Genomic DNA, 22,776 nt, shown 5'->3' on the forward strand with positions numbered 1-22,776 from the left:
TAAATTCCCCCTCAGTGTACCCGAACAGGCGCCGGAGCGTGGCGACTTGGGGATTTTCACAGTAACTTCATTGCAATGTTAATGCAAGTCTACTTGTGACACTGATAAATAAATTTAAACTTTTAATTTGATTTGATTTATTATTATGGGATACAGTGAAAAGTATTGTTTCCTGCGCACTATGCATCTAAAGCATACTGTTCATAGAGTACATAGGGGAGAAGCCGAAGGAGAGGGTGCAGAATGTAGTAATGCAGTTATTTATTTTATTTATATTATTTTATTAGTGTCACAAATTGGCTTACATTAACACTGCAATGAAGTTACTGTAAAAATCCCCCAGTTGCCACACTCTGGCGCCTGTTCGGGTACATGGAGGGAGAATTTTAGTATGGCCAATGCATCTAATCAGTAGGGTGAACAAAAGAATATTTATTGATATGTGCAAGTAGCAATTATTTTCATTAAAAGGGAGGTTCCATTGCAAAATAATCCAACTTTGAATACTTTACTCGCCATTGGAGGAAAGCAGAGGAACATTTTCCCTCAGCCAGGCCATATCCGAACATCCGAATAAGACACAGCAAGTCTTATTCTCTTTCCTACTCAAGCACTGCTCAAGAAGAGGATAATTTTGCGAGAAGGCAATCTCAAATGAAGTAATTAGCAATTGGCAAGAGTTCTTTGTTCTTTATTCGAGCATTAAAGCCCCTGGATCATTTTGCTAAGCTGTATTAAATAAAGAATAATGGCTACCTGGAAGTGATTTCAAAGCAGTAATCGCACTGAGCTGTTCAACTGATGTCATGAACCACAGGACTAAATGATGAGTAGTTTAAAACCATCATCGACAAGCTCTGGAGATAATGAACTTGAATTAATATCACCGAATATACATTTTTATGATTTATCCGATTCAGGTCTTATTCCTACAGTAAGGATTCCATGAGGGGCTCTACATTGTTGGTGTCAATGTGGGTACCACTGGTCATCACTGGTGCAAAGTGAAACCCTTGCTGGGGGATGGATGCTTGAGATACAGATAAATGAAGAGCTTGTCACATGAGGAACGGTTGTGGACTCTGGATCTGTACATGTTGGAGTTTAGAAGAATGCGGGGGGGGGTGGTTTTATTGAAACTTACAGGATACTGCAAGGCCTGGATAGAGTGGAGAGGATGTTTCCACTAATAGGAAAAACTAGAACCAGAGAGCACAACCTCAGGCTAACAGGACAATCCTTTAAAACAGAGATGAGGAGGAATTTCTTCAGCCAGAGAGTGGTGAATCTGTGGAGCTCTTTGCTGCAGAAGGCTGTGGAGGCCAGGTCATTGAGTGTCATTAAGACAGAGACAGATAGGTTCTTAATAAAGGGATCTGAGATTATGGGGAAAACGCAGGAGAATGGGGTTGAGAAAAATATCAGGCATAATTGAATGGCGAAGCAGACTCGATGGGCCGAGTGGCCTAATTCTGCTCCTATGTCTTATGTTCTTCCACCCACAGCACACTTACTAAGTGCTTGCAATGATTTTAATCAGGCAATTGAGGTGGGCCTGTTAGAATATGAAGTCCCTGATTAACGGTCCACAAATAGATGACCCTGATTAGGGGCCGAATTGATAGGCCAAACAGGAAGCTTCTTGCTTTAACCAGGCGTGTCAGTTCCTCTAGGACTCTGAGTGTAGGCTGCTAACGGAAAGCACTCTGTATGCTGCTGTCAAACTCATAAGTAAAGGGATTTTGGTGAAGGGACTTCTGCCTCTGAGGACTTATCACAGTGTTAACATTTGATTACTGGGAAATAATATGGTCAGCATATATTCATATGGTGATCTGGTCAGGGGGACTTTAGATATGAGGAGAGATTGGGTAAACTCGGATTGTTTTCACTGGAAAGATGGAAGCAGAGGGTCGACCTGATAGAAGCCTTCAAAATTGTCAGAGGCATCGATAGGGTGGACAGTCAGAGGCTTTTTCCCAGGCTGGAAAGGTCAACTGTAAAAGGGCGCAGATTCAGGGTGAGAGGTGATAAGTTTAGGGGAGATGTGCGGGGGAAGTTTTTCACACAGATGTTGGTGGGGAATGCACTGCCAATAGCGGTGGTGGAAGCAGGCACATTGGCAATGTTCAAGGCATATCTTGACGGACACAGAAATGGGAGGTGATCAGAGGGATAGAAACATGGGCAATAAGTAGTGGCTCTAAATAAGGATTAGGAAATGGCGCAGGCTTGATGGGCCGAAGGGCCGGTTCCTGTGCTGTATTGTCCTTTGTTCAATAAAGCTCCATAGTCTAAGGTCTAACAACGTCCTTCATCTTTTATGCAAAATATCTTTTGACATGTGTTAAAGTTAATCCTTTAGAATTGTATTCCACTTTAACATTCTGTCAATTGGAAATGAATTAATTAAGCAAAAGACCAATTACTTGGGGCAATGGTTGAGAGTGAGAGGGGGAAAGTTTGAAAGAGATGTAAGGGGCAAGCTTTTCACACAGAGGATGGTGAATAGCTGGAACGCGCTGCCGGAGGAGATGGTGGAAGCAGAGTCTATGAAAACATTCAAGAGGCATCTGGATAGATACAGGAATAGGCAGGGAATAGAGGATGTAGACCACACAGAAGCAAGAAAATATTAGAGAGGCATCTGTGTTGGCACAGATTTAGTGGGCTGAGGGGCCTGTTCCTCTGCTGTACTGTTCTTTGTTCTTAACCTGATCTTTTTTGATTAGCAATGTCAGAAAGCCTGTTTCAGATTTGAGTCCACTGGAGTGGAACAGTGGTTAGCACTGTATTAGTTCACAGGGACGCGGGTTCGATTCTCGGCTTGGGCCACTGTCTGTGTGGAGTCTGCACATTCTCCCCGTGTCTGTGTGGGTTTCCTTCACGTGCTCTGGTTTCCTCTGAAAGACGTGCTGGTTAGGTGCTTTGACCCAGACTGTGGCGACTAGGGGATTTTCACAGTAACTTCATTGCAGTGTTAATTGAGCCTTACTTGTGACTAATAAATAAAGTTTAAAGTTTCTGTCTTCAAGTGTTAGAAATTTTTGATGTGGGAGATACCATTTAACAAGAACTATTTCTCCAGTGTCGTGCATTTCCAGCACAATCTTCTCAAATTACTGGTGCTTTCCTAAATATTGAGCCGTATACGTAAGTGAGATCACAGAAACCACACAGTGGCACGGTGGTTAGCTACAGCTGCCTCACAGTGCCAGGGACCCGGGTTCGATTCCCAGCTTGGGTCTCTGTCTGTGTGGAGCCTGCATGAGTCCCTGCATCTGTGTGGGTTTGCACTGGTTTCCTCCCATCATCCAAAAGATGCGCTGGTTGGGTGCATTGACCATGCTAAATTTCCACCCCCCCCCCCTCCTCAATATACCCAAACAGGCACTGGAGTGTGGCGATTAGGGGATTTTCACAGTAACTTCATCGCAGCGTCAGAGTCAGCCTACTTGTGACAATAATAAATAAACTTTAAAAAAACTGTAATGCCTGGGAGATTTCGCAACGCAAGTGTTGCGCAGAGACTATCTGTGGGAAATTCTGCTTTAACTTTTTAAACATTGGAGAACAACTGTTCCGCTGGTTCTGTACAGTCAATGACTTTAACTCCATGAGCATCAGCACCAGCCTACAAATCCCCTATCCCTTAACAGCTTACATTGCCCCATCTTAGCGTATGATTCATATGCACTGGAGGGGGCGGATCATGTTATGAGAGATTAAAATACTGACAAGAGGATGAAGCAGTGTACCCAGTCAATGATAAATTAAACCTCGATTTGCTTCCTTCATCCAGTGGAAAGATTCTCTGCGTTACATCAAAGAGACTCTGCAGGGTTTGGGTTTGTTCTCGCGGAGGTTAATGCAGAGTCTCTCCGGGGGTCGTTCTGAATCTGCCAATCGAAGAAACGGCCCACCTGATCAGCAAACAAAATAGTTTCTGGCTTTTTGCAGGATTTTGAGCAGTCCGAGTGTCACTTTCCTGTATGCTACTTAGCTTCAGAAGTAAGTATGATTAATGAAATCTAACCGGTCAGTGCTCTAACAGAGCAGGATACAGCTGGTTATGTTATGGACGGGGGGAGGAACTCTTGTGGTGTCCATAAAGATAGCAGACAGTTTCATTACAGAGTTGGAGAGATGTTTATGTTTTTCTTTTCCCCCACCTCGAATCGATTAAAAAAAAAGCAGTAAATTCTGGCTTTATTAAATGTAGTGTTGCTTGTCATCATGACCATTGTGCGGAGTTGATTCATGTACCTGCGTGTGGCTTTGGTGTGCGTCTGTGTCCACAGCTCAGGCCTTGCACTCACCTAAGACGAACGCCTGTCTGAAGATGTTTCTTTTTGCAGACTCTTAATCACCGATGCCTCAGGCTTCCTTTCTCACTTCCGAGAGTGCAGCGACTGAAGTTGTGTTGAGACACGTGATGACTTTCCGCTGGTTTTTGACAACTGCCCGACAAAGATTTTTCTTAAGTACCGAAGGAACAAATTGTCCCAAAATCGTGTACCTTAGCGGGGAGGGAGCAAAAAAAGTGAAGTTGCTTTAAATGGCCAAAGAATTGCCCCTAGTGTCCGTGTGTGAGTGGCCTAATTAACAGGGAGAATCATGGGGATTACATAGTTTTAGCCCTGACACAATGCTTCTCACTTCGGCACTGCGTTAGATGCCACTCTGACACTTGAAGAGGTTAATTTTAGGTGCCGCGATGTGATTACAAAGCTGAGGATCAGATGCTGCAAATGAGATTTTTACTATCTCGTTAATGGCAGGCGCTCTTGTCGCCTTCCTCTCGCTTGATAAAAGAGGCTCCTTTTGATAATTAAGGTGAACCTGCGGTGCAGCGTGAAAAAGGCTTTGGAGCATTTACCTTGAAATGATGACTCCGGTCTCAGTGCTGATTATCCGTAATGATGGGGCCAGTTAGCCACTTTGCTGCTGAGAGGCTGTCTTAACTCCCTGAGCGCCAGACGGAAGCAGGCAATCCACCGGCAGCCAGCACTGGGCAGCCTGATTGAGGTGGGCATTGATTTCCATCCGCAGTGATGAATTCACAGAAGAAATCAGGACAGGAGCCTTCTCTGTCTCACTGAATCCCCCAGGAAAGTGGCAAGTCACACCGACTCGAATTTCCATTGCTCTGTTTCGGTGGATAAGGGTTGAATCTTTTTCTGTGATTCACAGGAGCATGAGATTCCATGCCTTAGATCCATTTTACCTACTGTAGGATCGGTTAAAATTGTGGTTATTGTGACAGCATGGGCAGTGCGGTGGCAGAGTGGCTAGTACTGTAACCTCACAGCGCCAGGAACCTGGGTTCGATTCCCGGCTTGGGTCACTGTCTGTGTGGAGTCTACACATTCTCCCCGTGGGTTTCCTCTGGGTGCTCCGGTTTCCTCCCACAGTCCAAAGATGTATAGGTTAGGTTGATTGGCCATGCTAAATTGCCCATAGTGTCCCTGGATGTGTTGGTTAGAGGGATTGATTAGTGGTGAAAATGCACGGGTTGTGTGTTAGGGCCTGGGGTGGGATTGTAGACCCGATGGGGCGAATTCTGTTCAGTTCCAGTTGCCACATTACCAAAAGGAGGTGGATACTTTGGAGAGGGTGCGAAGAAGGTTTGCCAGGATGTTGCCTGGGATGGAGGGTTTTAGGTATGAGGAGAGGTTGGATAAACTCGGAATGTTTTCACTGGAAAGACGGAGGCTCAGGGACAATCTGATAGAGGTCTACAAAATTATGAGAGGCATAGACAGGGTGGAGAGGCAGAGGCTTTTTCCCAGGGTAGAAGTGTCAATTATAAGAGGGCACAGGTTCAAGGTGAGAGATGGAGACGTGCGGGGAAAGTTTTTCACACAGAGGGTAGTGGGTGCCTGGAACGCACTGCCAGTGGAGGTGGTGGAAGCAGGCACATTAGCAACGGTGAAAGTTTATTTTGATAGACACATGAATGGGAGGCATCAAAGGGATAGAAGCCATATATCAGTGTAGGCTTGATGGGCTGAAGGGCCCGTTCCTATGCTGTATTGTTTGTTTGTTCTGAGGTCATTTCCTTTTGTCAGGAACACAGAGACCATGATTTACTGGAGGATGTTTAACAGTTTTTTTGAAGTAACTCAGTAGGTACTAAGTTTCAAATTGAAATCTGGATTTTCTTCTGATTGACCTATCAAATTATACATCTTAATCCAACCCATACTAATCTGGTATTTGAAATTATCAGGCTGTTTCAGAGGATGAATGTAATCTGATTGTGTTAAAAATGCCAGTGTGCTCATTAAATGGGCTTTGACAGGTTGAATCCCTGGCCTTGAGAGAGATGACACGCGGATATCGAGTACAAGAACAAATTGTTGGAAATAAAAAATAACGCGTGTGTTAAGATTGGTAGTTTCTGAGTTGGGATGATGACACCTTTCTCTTGCAAAAATATTCATTGACTGACCCAAGGGGGTCTTGGTACCTTTACTGTCAACTCCTGGGTAATCCAAACGTCACGTTTTTGTTCCAAGAAAGATCGAATGATCTCTTTGTTTGAAGTGCGCAAGATTAAGTAACGCAACAAAGCGAGAATTGAGTACAGAAGACAAACTGAGATTGCGATCTGAGCCGAGGAAATTGTTGAATATCAGATATTTATTGTTAGCGCATCCAGTCCACCAAAAAGGAAAGCTTTCCAATGACAGGCAGAGAACGATCGTTCGGTGAGTGGTGACCAGACAAGAAGGAAAGTGCTACAGAATTCCAGTCTTCACCCCACTGAAGAGTAACTCTTCAGTGAAAGGTGACAATGATAGGGTCAGGTGGTAACAGTAAAAACCTGCAGCACAATAAGTTATATTTTTGTTAATGTGCAATGTCTACAGCAAGGTCAAATGCTATAGCAAGGCTTCTGCACTGCATTCCCAGAGAGCGCACACACTCAACGGGAGAGCAAATTAACAGCGGTGTAGCCCTAATTCTCTGAACCACAGACTGTGGGGTTGCCTATTCACACCACTGCCCCCTTTTTGGATACGGCTGGGTTTCTGCTCCTCCATTTTGTTTCTATCACTGCGCTTCAGAAGTCATCAATTGGTTGTGAGGTGCTCTGAGTAAATCATAAGAATCCCTATGGTGCAGAAGGAAGCCATTTGGGCCATCGAGTCTGCACTGACTCATACCCAGGTTTAACCCGTAACCCCATGTGTTTACCCCACTAATCTCCCTAACCTCCATATCTTGGGACACGAAGGAGCAATTTTGCATGGCCAATTCACCTAACCTGTACATCTTTGGACTGTGGGAGGAAACTGGAGCACCCGTAGGATACCCGCACAGACACAGGGAGAACGTGCAGACTCCACACAGACAGTGACCCAGGGCTGGAATTGAATCTGGGACGCTGGCACTGTGGGGCAGCAGTGCTAACCACTGTGCCACCTGATCATTTATATGACTACGAATACATTCTTTTTCACTATATTAAGTTTAAGTTTATGTATTAGTGTCACAAGTAGGCTCATATTAACACTGCAATGAAGTTATGTGAAAATCTCCTAGCTGCCACACCCCAACACCTGTTTGAGTACACTGAGGGAGAATTTAGCATGGCCAATATACCTAACCTACACATCTTTGGACACTAATGAGCAATTTAGTATGGCCAGTCCACCCAATCTATGCATCCTGGAATATTAAGGGCAATTTAGCATGACCAATGCACCTAGCCAGCACACCTTTCAGACTGTGGAAGGAATCCAGAGCACCTGGAGGAAACCCACAGAGACATGGGGAGAACGTGCAAACTCCACACACACAGTAACCCAAGCCAGAAATCAAACCCGGGTCCCTGGCACTATGGGGCAGCAGCGCTAACCATTGTGCTTGAAATGTTTTAGAAAATTTAGAAGAATTTAACTTGACGCAATGAACAATTTTGGTTTGCAGACTTTGCAGTTCCCTAACACTCTACTTCATTCATTTTACATTTGTTCACTAACCGTGATTAGTGGAACAGGGAGGGGGAAACATGGAGAATATCATCTGGAGAGAGGGAGTAACCAAAAGGATAGGTGGGGGAGCAATCAGCAGAGAGGGATACAAGGCAGCCCCTGCGTTGGCATGGTAGGTCCAAGGTGGACATTAGTTGTGGTTAATTGTACACAGGCTGTGATATTAACCAAAGATCCACTTTTGCCCACATTCCCATCAGGAGTGATTTGATTTGATTTATTATTGTCACATGTTTTAACAGTGAAAGGTATGGTTTCCTGCGCACTATGCAGACAAAGCATACTCTTCATAGAGAAGGAAGGGAGAGAGTGCAGAATGCAGTGCTACATAGCCAGGGTGTAGAGAAAGATCAACTTAATGCAAGGTAGGTTCATTCAAAAGTCTGTTGGCAGCAGGGAAGAAGCTATTCTTGGCACGTGACCTCAGACTTTTAGATCTTTTTCCCGATGGAAGAAGGTGGAAGAGAGTACGTCTGGGGTGTGTGGGGTCCTTGATTATGCTGGCTGCTTTTCCAAGGCAGCGGGAAGTGTAGAGAGTGTCAATGTGGATGGGAGGCTGGTTTGCGTGATGGACTGGACTTTGTTCACAATCCTTTGTAGTTTCTTGCAGTCTTGGACAGAGCAAGAGCCATACTAAGCTGTGATAGAACCAGAAAGAGTGCTTCTATGGACTGAAACTGCGGTCGCTGAGTGAGGAAGTACAAATTTGGAATGTACACTTCTGTAAATGTTTATTAATCTTTACACCATTAATAAAGTCCTATCCTTCCCTACCTGGCACTCTGGAATATGACATGAGGCACAGCCAATATTGGACATTAAGCCTCATTAATATGAGTGTTCCGAGCTGCTGATGCCTACTGGGTATCCCTGGCAGCTCTGTGGTGAATGGGATTTCACTGTATGATTGGTATCATTAGAGGTGGCATAATCATGCTTTGTACCCCAAATATGAAAACGCCAGGCCCAACCTCAAGTGCAATCAGCAGCAGGGTGGCACAGTGGCACTGTGGTTAGCACTGCTGCCCCACAGCACCAGGGACCTGGGTTCGATTCCAGCCTTGGGTCACTGCCAGTGCGGAGTTTGTACATTCTCCCCGTGTCTGCGTGGGTTTCCTCTGGGTGCTCCACTTTCCTCCCATAGTCCAAAACATGTGCAGGTTGGGTGGATTGGCCATGCTAAATTGCCCCTTAGTGCCAGGGGGATTAGCAGGGTAAATACGCGAGGTTATGGGGATAGGACCTGGGGGGGAATTGTTGTCGGTGCAGACTCGATGGGCTGAATGGCCTCCTTCTCCACTGCAGCGATTCTTACAGCTCTTCCTAGCTCCATAGAATTGAAATAATTAAAGCATTATTCTTGCTTTAAAAAACAAAGAAAATCACAGCATAGGACAGGCCCTTCGGCCCTCTAAGCCTGCACCAACCATACCAGCTGACTTAAATAAAACCCCCTACCCTGCTAGGGACTGTATCCCTCCATTCTGATCCTATTCACGTATTTGTCAAGACATCCCTTAAAACTCAATATCGTATCTGCTTCCACTACCTCCCTTGACAGAGAGTTCCAGGTACCCACCACCGTTTGTGTAAAAATCTTGCCTCATAATCTCCTTTAAGCCTTGCCCCTCACCCTTTAAACCCTGTGCCCCCTAGTAATTGACTCTTCCAGCCTGTGGAAAAAACTTCTGACTATTTGCCCTGTCCATGCCCCTCATAATCTTGTAGACTTCTATCAGATCGCCCCTTGACCTCTGTCGTTCCAGTAGCCTTGTGGTGGCAGCCTCCTTTTATAAGGAGTCACCCCTGAGGTCACTGGAGCGGGTATTGTCTCAAGCCCCACCTGGTTGGTGACCTATGGCATGAAAACCCTGATTTGCCGATACACACCAGCTTCCAGTGGCCAATTGCCAGTCTCCATCGTCCCTTCTGACAACCCTCGCATCTCCGGAGAAGATTGGGTGTGAGAAGTCATTGCCCAGAAAAACTAGACACACCATCATCCCTGTTTCTCTCCCAGTGAATCTTAGGAATATTGACATTGAAAGAGATTGTTCATCCCAGCTTCCTCCTAATGCATTCCCTCCTCTAATCATAGAATAGAATCGCTATAGTGCAGAAGGAGGCCATTTGGGTTCATTGAGTCTGCACCGACAACAATCCCACCCAGGCCCCTATCCTCATAACCCCATGTACTTATCCTGCTAATCCCCCTGACATTAAGGGGCAACTTGGCATGACCAATCCATCTAACCCGCTCACCTTTGGAGTGTGGAAGGAAACTAGAGCACTTGGAGGAAATCCACGCAGAAACGGGGAGAACGTGCAAACTCCACACTGTCAGTGACCTGAGGCCGGAATTGAACCCGGGTCCCTGGTGCTGTGAGGCAGCAGTGCTAACCCACTGTGCCACTGTGTCGCCCAGCCATTTTTGCTTTTGGTCTTTCTTCAATCCTTTACTATCTTGCACCTATAGTTTCTGATGAATCAAGAAACAAAGAAAAATTATATATAACTTTTTAATAAGTTTATTTATTATTGTCACAAGTCAGCTTACAAAAACACTGTAATGAAGTTACTGTGAAGATCCCCTAGTCTTCACAGTCTGGCGCCTGTTCGGGTACACTGAGGGAGAATTTAGCACGGCCAGTCCACCTAACTTACACATTCTGAGGCATTAAGGGGCAATTTAGCATGGCCAACGTATCTGACCAACATGCCTTTTGGACTGTGGGAGGAAACCAGAGGAAACCCACGCAGACACGGGGAGAATGTGCAAACTCCGCACAGACTGTGACCCGAGGCCGGAATTGAACCCGGGTCCCCGGGACCGTGAGGCAGCAGTGCTAACCACTGTGCCACCTCTAACTTGAGAAACGAGAGTGCTACTTATCTGAGACAGAGCTGGCATGAGTTACGGAAATAAACTATGAATTGATGTCCCTAACAATGACATTGTGCAAAAGAATTTAGCGCATCAGGTCACTTGTGTCGCATTGGTTGTAGGAGGTAAGATGTCAGGTCCCTGGGTGTGTGCTGTGACCCTGGTGCCTAGTTATTGATGAATATAATTAGGAATGATTAACAACCCCTCTGAAATAATCTCTTAAACTCCTTAAAAATACTGACTGTGCATTAGTGCCTTTAACGTGCCGGCTCAAGAAAGATAAGAAGCAAAATTGCTTGATGTGTGAATCTAGGCAGAGTTCGCTTCAATCCCTTTTGCTACCATAAGGTCATTTGTGGAATTAATGGGGTGTTTGTGGGCGTGGGGGTGTGTGGAGGTCCCACCCGGGGGCGGGGTGGGAGGAGAGGGATTTGTCGGCTGGTTGAAGGGCCAGACTGCGCGGTTTTTGGGAAGGCAGGCAGGTGGGCGCTTGACTGAAGCCGCATTGTCTGGGACTTGGCATGTGCTGAAAAATCCGCAGACAGACGATACTTAAACATACCTAATGTCTGGGGACCTCCCGACACAAATTTATCTGATTAGCAGAGATAGGCGGTAGATTAAGTCTCTCCTCCTGTTGGAACCAGGGAGCTTTTGGGGGAAGGAGAGGTTGGGGGGGTGGGGGGGGGGGGAACGTGGGAGTGTGCGAAGGGGTAGGATTTAAAACGGCAGATCACTTATGTGCATTCCCTCAGTCGTGCACCGTCAGTGATGTGTCAGGATGGCAGGTTAGGTCAGTTTCACTGGAATGTCTGTGTGTTTGACCATGTGCCCTGCTTTGTTGAGGCTGGAGAATAGTATTTTTACGATGTGAGTAGATCCTATCCCTTAAGGTACTGCTGATTCTGTTAATTATTCATTTGCGGAAAATTAATAGTTTGAGCTTTTTACATAATAATGCATTTTAATGGGCCATGAAATTATAGGTAATTTAGAATTAGCAATTAAACTACTTGACATCGTCCTAATATTTAGGTTCTGCTTCATTAGAAGGTACAGGATTCTGGGCGGCACGGTGGCACAGTGGTTAACACTGCTGCCTCACAGCGCCAGGAACCCGGGTTCGATTCCCAGCTGAGGTCACTGTCTGTCTGGAGTCTGCACCTTCGCCCCGTGTCTGTGTGGGCTTCCTCCAGGTGCTCCGGTTTCCTCCCACAGTGCAAAGATGTGCAGGTTAGGTGGATTGGCCATGCTAAAATTGCCCCTTAGTGTCTAGGGGAACTAGTTAGGGCAAATGTATGGGGTTATGTTGATAGGGCCTGGGTGGGATTGTGGTCGGTGCAGACTCGATGGGCTGAATGGCACTGTAGGGATTCTATGATTTTTAAGAACACCCAAGGTTTAGAAGAACATTGCATTGAATTGACAGCATTTGTGGAGAAGGAACAGGAGAGAGAACCCTTTGAAGGGTCATCCAGACTCAAAACATTGGTTCTACTCTCTCTCCACAGATGCTTTCAGACCTGCTGAGATTTTCCAGCATTTTCTGTTTCAGATTCCAGCATCCGCACGATTTATTTTATTGCATTGAATTGCTCGGCCTCTCTGTCATTCTCCAAGTTACAGAACAAATGTTTCAAAATGACTTTCCTAACCCCGCTCTGTTCTTCTGTTGCAGTCGCGAGAGTGATCTATCAACTATCATCTCCAACTTGCACCAGAACAGGCAACTCGTTATGCCAGAGAGCCAAAGTCGGAATGAGATAAAGAGAAACGGCATCGACTTACTCCCTGGACAGGCTGGTAAGATTGTGAAACCTCACCGACACCGCACTGGCAAATCCAGTCTGAAAATGAACGATTGCAGATTTGACAAAACCAACTCTTTGAGGATTTGATTTCCCCTTTCCCGAGGACACTAACACCTTTCACCTTTTGCTTTCTTACCCAAATGCCCATTCTTAAAGTGTGAGCTTTACTGGGGCTTATTTAGCAGACTGTCCAACAGTGGGATTTGAGTTCACGAGCGTGCATAAGACAGACACACACATACGCACACACATGCACAGGCACACTTGTACAGACATGCACACAGACACACATGCACATGTGCACTGACACACCACACAGATATTACTTAGACACACATGCACATAGGCATACACACAGACACACTTAGATACACATGCACACATACATGCACATACACATGCGCACTGACACACCACAGACATAGTAAGACATATGTACACGTGCACAGACACATACACACGCAGATGCACCATACAGACATACTTAGACACACACACACATGAACATACACGTGCACAGACACACGTGCACATACACATGCATGCAGGCACACACACATGCATGTACTCATGTGCACAAACACATACATGCACCCCACAAGCACACAGACACATGCATAAGCACTCACATGCACCCCCACATGCACATACATGCTCACAGACACAGGCACTGACACACAAACATGCACACACATTGTTTTTCTGGAACAGTGTTGCTGGGGAGCAGACATAGAAACATAGAAAAACTACAGCACAATACAGGCCCTTCGACCCACAAAGTTGTGCCGAACATGTCCCTACCTTAGAGATTACTAGGCTTACCTATAACCCTCTATCTTACTAAGTTCCATGTACTTATCTAAAAGTCTCTGAAAAGACCCTATCGAATCTACCATTGCTGGCAGCCTATTCCACACACCCACCACTCTCTGAGTGAAAAACTTACCCCTTCCATCTCCTCTGTACCTACTCCCCAGCACCTTAAACCTGTGTCTTCTTGTGTCAACGATTTCAGCCCTGGGAAAAAGCCTCTGACTATCCACCCGATCAATACCTCTCAACATCTTATACACCTCTATCAGGTCACCTCTCATCCTTCGTCTCTCCAAGGAGAAAAGGCTGAGCTTCCTCAACCTATCCTCATAAGGCATGCTCCCCAATCCAGGCAACATCTTTGTAAATCTCCTCTGCACCCTTTCTTTGGCTTCCACATCCTTCCTATAATGAGGGGACCAGAACTGAGCACAGTACTCCAAGTGGGGTCTGACCAGGGTCTTATATAGCTGCAACATTATCTCTCGACTCCTAAACTCAATTCCATATACCTTCTTAACCACAGCTCCAACCTGAACAGCTGCTTTGAGCATCCCAGAACAGATCCCTGGGGCACTCCACTGGTGACCGACCTCCATGCAGAATATGATCCATCTATAACCACTCTTTGCCTTCTGTGGGCAAGCCAGTTCTGGATCCACAAAGCAATGTTCCCTTGGATCCCATGCCCCCTCGCTTTCTCAATAAGCCTTGCATGGGGCACCTTATCAAATGCCATACCCCATCAACACAATATAAAGCTACAGTTGAACCTGGAGTGTGTCTGGCTGTATGGGTTAGTGATGCACCATGTGATGTTCCCATTCTGAGGTGGCTTTTTCACCTGATTTGACTGATCCAGCATTGCTACAGAATTCTGTTTCTTTTTATGGGACTTATTGAACATTGCAACGACAAGAGAGTCTCTTTGGATCCACGTGTTTCTGTCACAAAATAGAACATTTTATAGATTTGCAATTATTTGTTGATGTATTCATGACCCTTAAAAGTCACTACCATACCTGCTTCCACTATTTCCCCCAGCGACGAGTTCCAGGCACCCACTACTCTCTGTGTAAAAAATCTGCGTGGGTTTCCTCCGGGTGCTCCGGTCTCCTCCCATGATCCGAAAGACGTGCTGGACATCATTACCTTGGTATTTGTGGGATCTTGCTCTGTAGCTGATAGGCTGCCACCTTTCCTGCCTTGCGACTCATACAGTTATAAGCACTTTGGTCGTAAAGTGTTTTGGAACATTCTGAGATTATGAAAGGTGTTATATAAGTGCTCTGATGAAGGGTCACCCAGACCTGTCATTCACAACTGACAGCATCTATGGAGAGAGCATAGACATGATGTGGAGATGCTGGCCTTGGACTGGGGTAAACAGAGTAAGAAGTCTCACAACACCAGGTTAAAGTCCAACAGGTATATTTTTTTTCTATCAAATAAACTCTTGCTACCAAATAAACCTGTTGGACTTTAACCTGGTGTTGTGAGACTTCTTACTGAGAGAGAATAGAGTCAGGATGACTATCATCAGAGCTCAAATTTGACACTGATTGTTAAGGTGACGCTCTATCCCCAATGACAAGTGCAGGTTAAGCAGATTTATTTTGAATGGAAGTATCACTGTCCGCTCCAGTGTGCTGCCTAGGTCTAAGTGAGTACGATGTCAGCTACTCCCTCTCTCTCTCCGCAGATGCTGTCAGACCTGCTGAGTTTCTCCAGCAGTTTTTGTTTCAGATTCCCATCTGCAGTATTTCGCCTTTAACTATATTAATGCAAGTCTCTCCTTCTTGGTACATGCTGGCCAGAATTTTACTGTCCCGCCTGCCATGAGAATCGGAGCGGGCGAGGGGCGGACAATTGGAAGGTCCATTGATCTCGAGTGGGATTTTATGGGTTTGGGACAAGTGAGGCAGTGACTCAACTGACCAATCACTCCAGCGTATGTGTTCACCGTTGGTTCATTCGATTCAGGGGAGGCCATGGCATAAGTGGTATTGTCACTGGACAAGTAATCCAGGGTAATGTTCTGGGGACCTGGGTTCGAATCCCACCATGGCAGATGGTGAAATTTGAATTCAATAAAAATCTGAAATTAAAAGTTTACTGATGGTCATTAAACCATTGTCGATTGTCATAAAATTGTTGGGTGGCATGGTGGTTAGCATTGCTGCCCCACAGCGCCAGGGAGCCTGGTTCAGTTCCTGGTTTGGGTCACTGTTTGTGTGGGGTTTGCACATTCTCCGTGTGTTTTTTCCAGGTGCTCTGATTTCCTCCCACAGTCCAAGGATGTACGGATTAGATGGATTGGCCATGCTAAATTGCCCCTTGATGTCAGGGGGCTTAGGACCTGGGTAGGATTGTGGTCGGTGCAGACTCAATGGGCCGAATGGCCTCTTTCTGTACTGTAGTATTCTATGATCTATGATTCTATAAAAACCCATCTGGCTCACTGACGTCCTTTAGGGGAGGAAATCTGCCGTCATTACCTTGACTGGCCTACATGTGACTGACTCTTAACTGAACAAGCCACTCAGTTCCAGGTGCAATTAGGGATGGGCAATAGATGCTGGCCTGACCAGCGACAACCACATCCCATGAATTAATAAGAAAAATTGGAGGTTTCTGCAGGGAGATCTAAATTTCTTGAAACACTCCGGCAGAAAACATCATGGGAATTAAATGTGGTACATTCCGTCTGTCCCTATAAAGGATGAGTGAAGTGAACTGGTTTGGACCTCTGTTATAGCCCCACTCAGCACTACCTGTAGGGTATGATTGCCCAGTTAGCATTCCTGAATTGTTGCTGTTGGCAGGTGACTGACGGAATTTATTTGCGCACGCGTGCCGAGTTCAGAGTTCATACCGCGCGTTTACCAACCTCTTCAGACGAGGAACACTAACCCCAAAGGTAGGCTGGCCAAAACGTGACTGCAGCATGGCCGGATTTATAAGCTGCACCCCCCCCACCTCTCCCCTGTTAAGCCAGTGAGCAATCCAAATGGTTCCTTATCACATTCGCTTCCACCCATTCTCGGATCAGGCAAACTCCAGGGGTTTTTCCCATCTGGCCTACCCCATGGGAATCGTAGAGGGTGGGGGCCGGGGGGGGGAGGGAGGGGGGTGGACCATGCAAAGGTCAGTTGTCCTCGGGCAGAATTTTCCAGCTTTGGGCCGAGCGTGGCTGGAAAATCCCGCTGGAAACACAATGATTGAAATCACTGGCATTTAGTACTGCTCACTGTACTGCATTTAGAAATGGAGAAGGTTATTTAGCTCCTTCAGCCCAATCTGCCATTGCGTTTCATAGAATCCCAACAGTGCAGAAGGAGGCCATTCGGCCCATCGAGTCAGCACCGACCACAATCCCACCCAGCCCCTATTCCTGTAACCCCAAGTATTTATCCTACTAGCCTCCCTGACACTAAGGCGCAATTCAGCACAGCCAATCAACCTGACCTGCACATCTTTGGACTGTGGAAGGAAACCAGAACACCCGGAGGAAACCCACGCAGACATGAGGAGAATGTGCAAACTCCACACAGACAGTGAACGAAGCCAGGAATTGAACCAAGGTCTTTGGCGCTGTGAGGCAGCAGTGCTAACCACTGTGCCACCGTGCCACCCCATTTCCTGAGATCGTGGCTGAACTGAATCTTCACCCCATTTACCTGCCTTTACTGTATATCTCTTGATACCCAAACCTAACAAAAAAAATCAACTCAGTTTTGAAAGTTTTGTCTACCTTATGCATCCACAAACTCCAGCAGCGGGGAAAGAGTTCCAAGTTTGCATTATCCTCTGTGTGGGGAAAAATACTTGTTCATTTCCCTCCTACATTTCCTAGCTCTTAAGTTGAAGATTAGTTCTTAATTTCCCCTGCTGGGGGAGGTAATTTATAGAATCATAGAATCCCTACAGTGCAGAAGGAGACCATTTGGCCCATTGAGTCTGCACCAACTCTCCAACAGACCATCCCGCTCAGGCCCACACCCCTGCCCTAATCACATAACCCCCGCTAATTCCCTTTATCTACATGTCTTGGGACACCAAGGGGAAGTTTAGCATGGCCAACCCTCTTAACTTGCACACCTTTGGACTGTGGGAGGCGATGGCCCAGTGGTATTATTGCTACACTATTAATCTAGAAACTCAGCTAATGATCTGGGAGACTCGGGTTCGAATCCCGCCACGGCAGATGGTGAAAAGTATCTGGAATTAAAAATCCACTGATGACCATTGTCGATTGTTGGAAAAACCCATCTGGCTCACTAATGTCCATTCGGGAAGGAAATCTGCCATCCTCAAGTGGTCTGGCCTAATGTGACTTCAGACCCATAGCAATATAGTTCATCCTCAACTGCCCTCGGGCAACTAGGGATGGGCAATAAATGCTGGCCAGCCAGCGGTGCCCGTGTCCCATGGATAGACTAAAAAAAAGGGAACACCCGGAGGAAACCCCTGTAGACACGGGGAGAGCGCGCAAACTCCACACAGACAGTGACCCAAGGCTGGATTTGCTAACCACTGCAGTTACTCTAGTCTACAGAATCCTTTTAACATTTTAAACACCACAAACTAGGTCATTTTGCAATCTCTGTCCTTGAAATACATCTGATTTCTCAAGAGTCCGTGTTCACGTAATACATTTTGTTACTTTGCCCACATTTCAGCTTGTGAATGGTGGAGGGAGGGAGGGAAGAAAAGCAAATTGGGTTAATGTTGGCGGTTATCTGTGTTCCAGTTAATGCCCGGAATGCTTGCAATCATTATTGAGCTAAGTGTTTCTTAAATTCAGTAACGATACTTCTTCAAGATACATGAGCTTCACGTTGAGCGGTTAAGTTTGGCGTCAGCTCAAAGAATTTGATGCACAGGACGAGGGCTCAGTGTTGATACAATCTAATTGCTGTATTGATCCAAGCTGGAGCCAGTCATAGCAGCATCGGTAATTGAGATATTTCTGTTGCTGCGGTCAGCCCTGTGAACCGTTTTGTCCCTCCCCCCAGTTCACTCTGGCCTGAAGGCAGTGCCGTGGAACACCGCGCCTTCCAATGTCAGACTGCACAGTTACCCCATCCAAGCACTCTCAAAACATTTTATATTCAAAGCGGATTTGCTCTACAGAGAGTGGAGCGTACGGGCGGGATTTTACGGCCTCGCCCGTTCCGAAACCGTAAAATCCTGCCCGAGGATTGGGCGGGCCGGTAAAATTCCATTGTATGTCTGCACACTCTCCCTGTGTCTGCATGGGTTTCCTCCGGGTGCTCCAGTTTCCTCCCACAGTCCAAAGATGTGTGGGTTAATAGGCCATGCTAAATTGACCCTTACTGTCAGGGGGATTGGCAGGGTAAATAGGGTGGCGTTGCAGGGATAGGTACTGGGTGGGGTTGATGGGCCAAATGGCCTTCTTCTGCATTGATTTCTCTGATTCCGTGGCAGGAGGGGTGGTAAAATTCCGGCCTAAATGCCCCTGGGAAAGGTCTGTGTTAATGGATCTCTATCCAGTAAATGATAATTCTACTTTGGAGAGGGTGAAGGAAAAGTTGGTAGCACCATTGGCTCAAAGTGGAATGGTACATTACTGCAGACTGATGCTAACCTGGAGTCTGCGCTCGGTTTTCTGATCTCCCAGCCTTGGAGCGAGCATGGAAAAACTGGGAATCCAACTGGCAATGGGTTGGGCATGAGTAGGGAAGGAACAGGGAACAGGGACCCTCAGTTGGTAAGATTGATAGAGCCTGAGTTATTCCTGCAGTACGGCCAGGGGAATTGGTAAGGACCATGGGGCTGCTGTTTGACAGAGCGAAGACTTCTTGTTCTTTCACCTTTCTGCTCGCAGGAAGCTGGCTGTTGTATTTGCAACGAACCCGGCTTCAGTTGGAAAGTGAGAGGTTTGGGTCTGCCTATGTCAATATTTGGGTGATAAAAGTCTTGGTCGAGTGCCAGGTTGCTGTAAAAGGAGCTTACGGTTTGTTCACAGGCATCTGTTACTAGGTAGTCAAAGACTCAGAGTCCTAGGCAGCAGGTATCTAAAAATAAAAGATAACGGTTTAAAAAATAGTCTAGACATTTAACCAAATTGCAGGGCTGTGCGCTGTGAGTCCCAATATAGGATTGTTACCTGTTAGAGGAGACTGGACCAACCACATAACGCAATAGAGTTTTTCAAACAGATTCTGTAATTTCATATCAAATCGTCTCCAGCTGTGGAACCAAAATATATATACTTTTTTTCCTCCCTCCCCCCAAAGAAAGATCTAAAGAGCCACAGAATACATCAAGGTGTTTTTGTGACGAGCACATCTGCCTTAACCTGAGTTGAAGCGATTGCTGGAGATGCTTTAATCTTAATTGGGAAAGACACACATACAGGGATGAGCAGCCAGGGCAGCCTAACATAGTGGGGTAGCAAATCTGAAGGTTTGTGCATTAAGCGAGGATTTAGTGTTCCTCTAATCGGCTAGATCTGTGTCTATAAACAAGCCCAATCCTCTGATCCAGTTTGTCTAATTCTGTCTGCTTCTATTCCTTACAACCATGGTGATCTCGGGGCATAGGGTTTACAATTGCTTTCTGGATTTCCTCCACTGATTCCTCCCAACACACGCCTCACCCCCACCCCGCCACCACCCCATCCCAGCCTGTTGATCCCAAAAGGCTACATCCCTTGTTCAGGAGGTTTGCTCCCAGGTGAGTATCTCTCTGAGCTTGCTAGCAGGAAGAGGTAGAGGCGCACAAACTTTCCTATTCAAATTTCCTCGTGTATAAGGAGGCCTGGAGACCTTCTCACAGCTGAGACTGGGAGATCAGCGGAGGGAGCGATTCAAACTGTAACCCCACCTCGATCGACACTGCACACTTAGAACGCTGCTGGATGAGATGTTTTCGAAAGGAGACTTGGGGTAAAATTTATGTCTCACTCAGGTTTAAAACTTATTTATTAGTGTCACAAGTAGGCCTACATTAACACTGCAATGAAGTTACTGTGAAAATCCACACTCCGGCACCTGTTCGGGTACACTGAGGGAGAATTTAGCATGGCCAATGCACCTAACCAGCACGTCTTTCGGCCTGTGGGAGGAAACCGGTGCACCCGGAGGAAACCCACTCAGACACGGGGAGAACATGCAAACTCCACACAGATAGTGACCCAAGCTGGGAATTGAACCTGGGTCCCTGGCGCTGTGAGGCAGCAGTGCTAGTCATTGTGCTGTGCTGCCCAAATAAGGCTTTCACCTTCACAGTTTGGCTGGATTACATTAACACTGCAATGAAGTTACATGAAAATCTCTGAAGGGGATCACACCTTCAGAGGACCATGCAGCTCATTTATTTTTAATTCTCTCACAGGGTGTGGGCGTCGCTGGCTGGGTCAGCAATTATTGTCCATCTCTGAGGGCTTTAAGAGTCAACCACATTGCTATGGGCCTGGAGTCACATATAGGCCAGACTGAATACAGGCGAGAGAGTTCCTTCCCTAAACAACATTAGCGAACCAGGTGGATTATTGTGACAATCGACAATGTTCATCAGTAGACTTTCAATTCTAAATTTTTATTGAATTCAAATTTCACCATCTGCTTGGGATTTGAGCCCAGGTCCTTGAATTATGAGTCAGCGGCAATGCCACTAAGCCACTGCCTCCCCAGGTCAGGGTGACTATGTAAAGAGCATTCAATCTGCTTCATGTAGTCACAAAGGTGAAAGTTTACCCCATAAAGTTCAAAGTCCCTTCAGGAAGCCCTTAAGCCAGTTTAGCTCACGTTTCTCTGGGGTCAAGTTGAAAGCTGAGTTTCCAAAGATCTGAATCCAACTTGGACAATCAACTTGACAAAGGTCTGAGTAGAAAGACAATTTGATGAATGTCAGTGAACGTGTGAGGATTTCCAAAGTGTCGATTCATTACTCAGAAGCCAGTCACTTAAGGGACAACCCTCACTGGTTTGAGGATTATTCATTAATGATGCTTGATTATGGGAAACACAGTTTGTTTTTATTGTAAGGAAATTGGTAGAATCCATTCAGTATGTCTCTCTCGATTCAGTGTACAGTGAGTTCCTATTTGTGTTCTCTGTGCACTTTCTATAAAGCATTGGGCAATATCAGTTGTTGGTATTTCCAATTGTCTGAGTTACGGAAGCTTTTGAAAAACAGCGAAATCTCATTAACATGGATCCCAATGTTTTTCACGTGTTGGAGGGAACTTCGTCAATCTGTTCTTGTTCACAATAATGGCTATTAGAACACTCATTGGTGGCACAGTGGTTAGCACTGCTGCCTGATGGCGCAAGGGACCTGGGTTCAATTCCTGGCTTGGGTCACTGTCTGTGCAAAGTCTGCATGTTCCCCCCATGTCTGTGTGGGTTTCCTCTGTGTGCTCCACTTTCCCCCCACAGTCTAAAAGATGTGCATTGGCCACGCTAAATTCTCCCTCGGTGAACCCGAACAGGCGCCGGACTGTGGTGACTAGGGGATTTTCACAGTAACTTCATTGCAGTGTTAATGTAAGCCAATTTGTGACACTGATAAACATACTTGTAAATTTATTGTGATGAAACCATAATAAATATATTTATTAGTGTCACAAGTAGGATTACATTAACACTGCAATGAAGTTACTGTGAAAATCTCCTAGTTGCCACACTCTGGTGCCTGTTTGGGTACACTGAGGGGAGAATTTAGCATGGACACTGCACCTAACCAGCACGTCTTTCAGAGGAAACCAGAGCACCGGGAGGAAACCCGCGCAGACACAGGGAGAATGTGCAGACTCCACACAGACAGTGACCCAAGCTGGGAATAGGACTCCTGCGCTGTGATGCAGCAGTGCTAACCACTGTGCTCCCCTCCCCCCCCCCACCTTGTGACACTAATAAATAAATTTTAAACACATACAAACTGGTGGCGTTTGAGTGATGATTAAAAATGTACCTGCCCTGCAGTGGGTTTAGAGCCAATATGCCATGATCTGCCCGATTTAATTTCGTTTGGATGAAATAAACCGCTGGACGAGGGGAATGGAAATCAATTCTTCGCAGCGTGCAGAGGAGTCTGCGGCTCTGTTTTGACGCGAGTCAGTAGATTTCCCAAATCAGGAGGCACAGTTCTGGGAAGGGAATGTCGGAAGTAGCTGCGGACCCTTGAGTGCAGACAGCGTTAAGGCCATTGTGGTTCCGTGACCCTGACAGGGATGTGGGGCAACGTAATGGAGAAGGGCGTAATTAAATTTGAGAGGGAGGAGAACATGAGA

The 22,776-nt window shown here is 46.1% G+C and overlaps 1 protein-coding gene across 1 annotated transcript in view; it reads left to right on the top strand.

Annotated features, from left to right (window-relative positions):
- samd11 (sterile alpha motif domain containing 11) overlaps window positions 1-12,788 on the top strand; it is a 153,906-nt gene extending 141,118 nt beyond the window's left edge. Inside the window, exon 5 of the mRNA XM_080214915.1 lies at window positions 12,569-12,788. Within this exon, the coding sequence (XP_080071041.1) occupies window positions 12,569-12,788 (220 nt within the window). The remainder of the gene's footprint in view (window positions 1-12,568) is intronic.
- The last annotated feature ends 9,988 nt before the right edge of the window (window positions 12,789-22,776 follow it).

Source organism: Carcharhinus amblyrhynchos, chromosome 30, assembly GCF_965287045.1.
Source record: "Carcharhinus amblyrhynchos chromosome 30, sCarAmb.v2.hapA, whole genome shotgun sequence".
Classification (NCBI taxonomy): domain Eukaryota; kingdom Metazoa; phylum Chordata; class Chondrichthyes; order Carcharhiniformes; family Carcharhinidae; genus Carcharhinus; species Carcharhinus amblyrhynchos.